The 7,783-nt window shown below is 45.0% G+C and overlaps 1 protein-coding gene across 1 annotated transcript; it reads left to right on the forward strand.

Moving 5' to 3' along the window:
* The first annotated feature begins 280 nt into the window (after nucleotides 1–280).
* LOC109782177 (stromal 70 kDa heat shock-related protein, chloroplastic) lies at nucleotides 281–7,454 on the forward strand. The gene is made up of 8 exons (XM_020340778.4): nucleotides 281–1,004; nucleotides 1,504–1,756; nucleotides 2,414–2,493; nucleotides 4,845–4,987; nucleotides 5,074–5,172; nucleotides 5,292–5,481; nucleotides 5,880–6,278; nucleotides 6,821–7,454. Exons 1-8 carry the CDS (start codon nucleotides 501–503, stop codon nucleotides 7,223–7,225), a joined length of 2,073 nt encoding a protein of 690 aa, XP_020196367.1. The 5' UTR covers nucleotides 281–500; the 3' UTR covers nucleotides 7,226–7,454.
* Nucleotides 7,455–7,783: the final 329 nt, after the last annotated feature.

Consider the following 7,783-nt stretch of genomic DNA (forward strand, 5'->3'; position numbering starts at 1 on the left):
TTACGACATTTTTCTATGTTAGTCCTTTGATTCATAGAATTGGATCCCGTAGGAATTTTTTCTATGAAATATTTTGTACTACATTTGATAGGAAATCTAACATCCATTTCAACCTTTTTCTTGATTTCTTTGTTTTTCTTGTGCCATCAAACACTCCTTGTTAATCATATTGCTAACTCTATAAGATTCAAATGAGCATGCCACACTAATTTTATACTTTTTCTATTCGTAGTTTTCAAAATCCTGGGAATCAAAAGAGGCCCTTATCCTTCGTGTTCGCATACCGAACGCAGAAGAGCAGGTTATGCCTTAAGAAAAAAAAGGAGAACTCGTCAGCAACCGATACCCACCTCTTCTGCGGTATAAAACTCTCTCCCCGTCTTATCTTCTCTTCCTCTCTGAAACCTCTCCTCCTCCGCCCCCCTCGCTCTCCATCCCCTCCGGGCCATCGCCGCCTGAATCCTTCACTAGGGTTAGGGTTTACGTAACGAACCCGCGCCATGGCTACCTTCACTTGCCAGGTCAGCGCGATGGCCGGCGCCTCCCCGTCGAGCTCTCTCTTCGTGAGCCGGCGGTGGCCGGCGGTCATGCCCCTGCAGATGCGGGTTGCTCGTGGCGGGCGGCCGCGCGGGTTGGCGATGCGGGTGACGTGCGAGAAGGTGGTGGGAATCGACCTGGGCACCACCAACTCCGCCGTCGCGGCGATGGAGGGCGGTAAGCCGACGGTGATCACCAACGCCGAGGGCCAGCGGACGACGCCGTCGGTGGTGGCGTACACCAAGGGAGGAGAACGGCTAGTGGGCCAGATTGCCAAGAGGCAGGCCGTCGTCAACCCGGAGAACACCTTCTTTTCCGTCAAGCGCTTCATTGGACGCAAGATGGCTGAGGTAGATGACGAGGCCAAGCAGGTCTCGTATAACGTTGTGCGCGATGAGAACGGAAACGTCAAGCTCGACTGCCCTGCTATCGGCAAGCAGTTCGCAGCGGAAGAGATATCCGCGCAGGTAATTTCCCTTTTCTTATTTATTATTGTAGCTTAACATAAGGAGGCAATGTGTTCAATTGTCATTGGAATTCCATATTGTCCTCCTCCATTGATGGTGTTAAAGATTATTTCTTCGTTTATAATAAGAAAATATGAGGTAGTTAGTTAACTTATTATGTCTTGGATGAGTTAACGTTTCCAATGGTATATGAAGTGCTGATATTTCATTTCTGTGAATATTTTGAATTGCTACCGCTTTGGCAATTATTTATGAGAGGTCACTGCTTCGGTTATGTCCATTGTCTTGCAACACCCGATGTGCTAATTGTTAAAGTTTAGTCAGGTGTGGACAATTTTCTTTGTACCCATACAAGTCTATGGACCTAAAATGTGCATATCTCATGTTTAACTTCAGAGACCTAAGTTGACTTAACCATGTGAATTTATGGACTGATAGTATACATGATTCGAATGTGAGTGACTTATTTGGCTTCTACGGTACATTTATACCTTTTCAGGTATTGAGGAAATTGGTGGACGATGCATCTAAGTTTCTGAATGACAAAATTACAAAAGCGGTGGTTACCGTTCCAGCGTACTTCAATGACTCGCAGAGAACAGCAACAAAGGATGCTGGCCGTATTGCAGGGCTGGAAGTTCTCCGCATTATAAATGAGCCAACTGCTGCATCTCTTGCTTATGGTTTTGAGAAGAAAAACAACGAAACGATTCTAGTGTTTGACTTGGGTGGCGGTACTTTTGATGTCTCTGGTATGGCAGAATACCAAATTGTTCTTATCTTTTACATTTACTGCTAGAAATTCTGAACCACTTGGATAATCATATCACTCTCATATATTACCATAACAGACCTTTTTAGATGAATCATGGGTGGAATTTCAATACTGAAAATGGCAATGTTTTGTCCTGTTTGGTTTGATTTGTAAAGCAAAAATGGTTTATCTAGAAGTGTGTTGCTTTTACATGCTCCAGTCAGAGAATAATATCTATGAATCCTTGATCGGAGCAATATATTCCACCACTCATTGACAAGAGCTACTTCTAAATAGAATTAGCTTTTAGTTAATTCATAAAAAGCATTTGTTAGAACTTAAGTTGACAGGATAAGAGCTCTCAAAATATTGAATGTCTACTTGGATAGTTTTCTTTGTTGTTATGTGTTAAAAATAATTACACTGAGGTTTGTAAGAAGGTCATGATGCAATTGCCAATGTAAAAAATAGCGTGGCCCTTAAAATATGCTATTAGCGTGTTATATCGCACTATAGCGTGCTATTAGCGAGACATTGTACATTGATTTATTCAGCGAGGCATTGCTCAAAACGCTATAGCGTGCTATTAGCGACGCTATAGCGCGCTATTTTTTTCACTGGTAATTACTACTGATGAAGCAACATTACTCTGCAGTATTGGAGGTTGGAGATGGTGTATTTGAGGTGCTTTCCACATCTGGGGACACACACTTAGGTGGAGATGACTTTGATAAGGTTTACAATTCCTCTTCTATTGTTCCTGGAAAATTACCACATATTTTAAAATTTGTGAAAGTTCATCATGCACTATTTTGACGCGCACACACCAAATTTCCTGCTCAAACTAGCAAAGTGCCCTGCCTTGCTACAGATCCAAAATAGACTAATACATGTTCACAAACTTGAAACAATCCTATATATCACTAAGAATATGTTAATTCAACCCAAAATTTATTCCTCTTATTTGATTGGGTGTGGAGGAGGGGGGGGGGGGGGGGGGGATGGACTTGTCTGGAGAGACTACGTTTTTCTTTGCAGATCAGGAGCAGACTGGTGGGGGTGTTTATGCGAAAACACCTGGTATGCGTTAGATTTAGATCGGATGGCAGACACACCATCATCACCAGCTGGGTCTTTTATAGGTGTAGAGCTAGAGATATATCTGTACTTTAGGGTATCATCGGCTGGCCGGCTGAACATCATAAAGGTCGCGTGCGAGCCGCTGGATCAGGTTTCATCGTTCGTCCCGCCACTACCCACGTGACACAGGCATTATCGTCATGCCACCACCCACGTTCGCCACGTGCCAAGTGGAGGCACACATCTTCCCCCTTCCGATCTAAATCTCTTTTTTCTAGTGAGCCATTCATGTCTCCTCCCGAACGATCCCCTCCAATGGCGCTTAAATTCTCTCCACACTGTCCGAATCACCCCAGCCCAGTGCAGATCCATCCCACAGCCGACCACCCTTCCCCGCGCAAGCTCCTAGCCAGCGTTGTGAGGCCTGGGGCGCTGCTGCTGCACAGGCCAGTCAGAGGTGGATGCCACGTGGGGCCAGGACGGTGCGACGCTCTCGGTGCTGGAGGCAACGCGCGCCCAGCACCGCGTACTGCAACTAGAACCCTCCGGTGTTGGAGACACTATTGCTGGACACGGCGGCCACAAGTGCTGCAACCGGCAAATCGCTAGGGCTGGAGACAACGATACCCGATGCTGGAAACGTGGTGACCGAGTGCTGGAACCGGCCGATGTCGATGATGCAACCGCGGAGACCGCTTGCTGGGAGGCGGTGGCTGGCAGATGTTGGAACCGGCGATGCAGATGCTGCATCCGGCCATGTAGGTTGCTGGAACCGGTGGTTGTGGATGCCGGAACCGGCAGGAGCCGGCACTACGAACCGGCCAGGGTTGGAGCTGCATCCAGCGAGGGGTTTGGTGCTGGAACTGCGGCGACGTCGCGCGAGATGCTAGAACCAGCTTCGGCGGGAGCTGCAACCCATCATGGCCGGAGCTGCAACCGAGGAAGCACGAAGGATGCAAGGGGAAGGTGCCGCAAAACTTGCGTGAGGGGTGGGTGGGTGGGGCAGAGGTGGTGCGTGCGCGGTGCCCACGGATGGCAACGCCTAGCGCCGATGTTTTGACAAGGAATGCGTGCGGGGCAGCTCGCACGGTGGCCTGCGATCCCGGCTAGGATTTTTTTGTTGGAATGCCTAATTTGAGACCTGTGAGCCCTCCGGTGGTGGAGGGGGTGGGGCTTCCGCGAAGCGCGGTTGCGAAGACGCACTCCGTGGCAGGGCTTCTGTGAAGCGCGGTTGCAAAGACGCACTTTGTGGCGCGGTGTTCGCGAGACCTGCGCTAGTGGCACGGGAGGGAGGAGGGAGAAAACAGGGGGCGATCGAGGTGGGCCATCTAGCGGCTGTCGTTCGTCCAATCAAAGGGTTGCACGGCGACCGCTGAAATTTGGGCCGGTCGACCGGCGCCTAGCGTTACCCTTTCTTTTTTTGGTTTTGTGCAATACGAAGATAAAATACCACAATATTGTACAATAACAACTGCATGTGCCACAGCCATGTGTTTCTCTCTTCAAACATCTGCAACATTACTTCACGTTCTTTTGTGGGGATGTAGAGCCAGTATGAGCACCATATTTAACTCCACTTCATAAGAAAGCAACAAGAGAGTCAATTTGTTCCATTGATCCAATATTGTCTTCTCTATGATCTGAATTGTTAGCTTTGATAGCACTGTTTAAATATATTTGTGGGTCATTTTCAGCCGTGAAGCTCTTGTTCATTTAAGTTCTGTATCTTGTAACTTGTACGTTATCAATTCATCTTCATTCATTTGTACCCCTGGGAAACTCGAACTCAGTCACTCTTGCTTCGTCAAATCTGTAGACCTACTTTCTATTTTACACAATATTTGTTTGATTTCATCAACTTCTAAAAGCGAATTACATGTAAAAGATCTCTTGGTGTTGTATTCTTGTACTGTTCATACTTCAGGTGGACTCAGTTTCTAATAGTATTCTTGATAACTTTCCACCAATTTCTAGTAATGTAATAATGTTATCCTTGGATTACGCAGAAAATTGTAGATTGGCTTGCTAGCACCTTCAAGAATGATGAAGGCATCGATCTTCTCAAGGATAAACAAGCCCTTCAGCGTCTTACTGAGGCAGCAGAAAAAGCTAAGATGGAATTGTCAACGCTCACACAGGCGAACATTAGGTATTTTTCTACAGAAATTTTGTATGGTGCTCTATTTGCTCAGCTGGAGATATCTCCTTTAAACAGTTGAATGTCTTTGACTGCAGCTTGCCATTCATAACTGCTACTGCTGATGGGCCCAAACACATTGAGGCAACCCTCTCTAGAGCTAAATTCGAGGAACTGTGTTCAGATCTGATTGATAGGTAAACATGAACGTTCTATCAATTCGCAAAGCTATAAAATATTTTTTGTGCACTAGTTCTGCATTTTCTCATATTTTTTATGGCTTCACTCATCACATACTTCTGTCTTCTATTGATAGGCTTAAAACTCCTGTTAATAACGCCTTGAAAGATGCCAAGCTATCTGTTAGTAATCTAGATGAAGTGATTCTTGTGGGTGGATCCACCCGAATCCCTGCAGTGCAAGAAACGGTTAGGAAGATTACAGGCAAGGATCCCAATGTTACAGTCAACCCTGATGAGGTTGTTTCTCTTGGGGCGGCCGTACAGGTTATTTTCTTTTCCCCCAAATTTACATTTCTTTTGTTGCTCTTTGCACCTTGTGACCTATGAGGTCACGGGTTCGAGTCCTGGAAACAGCCTCTCGCAGAAATGCAGGGAAAGGCTCTATACAGAAGACCCAAAGTGGTCGGACCCTTGCCCGGACCCTGCACAAGCGGGAGCTACGTGCACCGGGCTGCCCTTTTTGTTGTTCTTTGCAGAGCATAATCTCTAGTCCTTTTTTAGAGTTTCACATAGTAGTCTTGTACACATGTTTCCTTAAAGTACCAATGGTCAATTTAGTTACATCTCAAGTAGCTCCCAGAGCATGTACAGTGCAAGACCACATTTATAACTTAGTAACATACGTAACACCTCATGTATTACCCTATTCCCTGAAACACCAGGGTGGAGTTTTGGCTGGAGATGTGAAGGATGTTGTTCTTCTTGATGTTACTCCATTGTCAATTGGTTTGGAGACGTTGGGTGGAGTGATGACGAAGATTATCCCCAGGAATACAACACTGCCCACCTCCAAATCAGAGGTATTCTCAACGGCTGCTGATGGACAGACAAGTGTTGAGATTAATGTCCTCCAGGGAGAGAGAGAGTTTGTCAGGGACAACAAGTCTCTTGGAAGCTTCCGACTGGATGGGATCCCTCCCGCACCACGTGGTGTACCACAAATTGAAGTGAAGTTTGACATTGATGCCAATGGCATTCTGTCAGTAGCAGCTGTTGATAAGGGTACTGGAAAGAAGCAGGATATCACCATCACTGGTGCTAGTACACTACCAAAGGACGAGGTATGCTATCAATGATTATGCTTTCCAGCATTTTGTGTGACTGACTGCACTAAACTCTCGTTGTTTTGGTAATTAGTTCTGAAATTTGTTAGTTTTTTTTGTCATGTCAGCAATGTAGTGCGCTTGTTTTCTCAGTGGTATGCAGTGTTGTTAAAATTCATTTTAGTGTTATGTTCTTTAATTATCCCTTGATTTCCAATCTGTTCTGTTGCTATTTATTGCACCAAATCTGTTATGATGTTACTTTCATGCATGCATGCACATAATAATAGAGGAATTTATTCGTCAAACCCATGAATTCTTAATGAATCGTAATATGCGTTATATTGAGATATGGAGTATGTTGCACATAATCCTTGGATAGTAAATGGGTAGTCTATTTGTCCTCTTGTACAGCCTTGTGGGGTTTAATTGGCAAACAAAGAATTGATGCCATTGTAATCTGTTCATTGTATATTTTGGCATGCTCTGCACTCCAGAAAGAAAGAAAAAATGCCTGTGCTGGTGCATAAACATGCCTTTTGAGACATTTTGTTTTGCAGGTCGAGAGAATGGTAGAAGAAGCCGACAAGTTCGCCCAGGAGGACAAAGAGAAAAGAGATGCTATTGACACCAAGAACCAAGCAGACTCTGTGGTGTACCAGACGGAGAAGCAACTGAAGGAGCTTGGGGACAAGGTCCCTGCTCCTGTGAAAGAGAAGGTTGATGTAAAGCTCCAGGAACTGAAAGATGCCATTGCTGGTGGATCGACACAGAACATGAAAACTGCCATGGAGGCTTTGAACCAGGAGGTAATGCAGATCGGACAGGCTATGTACAACCAAACTAGTGCCGGTGGTGCTGGCTCTACTGATGCTGAAACTGAGCCTGGTGCTGGATCAACAAGCTCAGGAAAGGGACCAAATGATGGAGATGTTATCGACGCGGACTTCACAGATAGCAATTAAAGGATGGTCAATGGATCGTGGTGAGTGATACATAGACCCTGAGTTATATTCTGAGTGGCATTCTAGGGTTGAGGATGTTATTTTTGTATCTCGGCTCCATGTATCTACAAGATGTTTATTCAGTATATGAAATTTGGTAGCGGTAGGAATCAACAACGTTTGCTAGAGTGATCTTGAATCAAGTATACCCCTCTGGTAATGCAAAGATGCAAAAGGATTTTGGTCGAAACAGTAGCATATTCCCTAAAGAGTAAACTAGCCATGTTTAGGTCAGCAATAAACGAAGTTTCATGGTGTACCTAATGTTATCGTTATAGAACAGATCATGGTGCATCTAAGTTTCATGGTTTATCTATTGGGATGTTTATTATAGAACATATCTTGATATGAGTTTGTCATCTGGTTGATGAAGAAATAATTATTTTTCTTTTATGTTTTCCCACTAAGCATGACAAGGATTTAAATGGACTTCCAATGGACAGCTGCTATTAAGTGCACAATTGCTTTGAAACACATCAAGGAATCTGAAATTGAGCATGCCACAGGCGCTATTCTCAC

The sequence above is a fragment of the Aegilops tauschii genome, chromosome 5 (genome assembly GCF_002575655.3).
Source record: "Aegilops tauschii subsp. strangulata cultivar AL8/78 chromosome 5, Aet v6.0, whole genome shotgun sequence".
NCBI lineage: Eukaryota > Viridiplantae > Streptophyta > Magnoliopsida > Poales > Poaceae > Aegilops > Aegilops tauschii.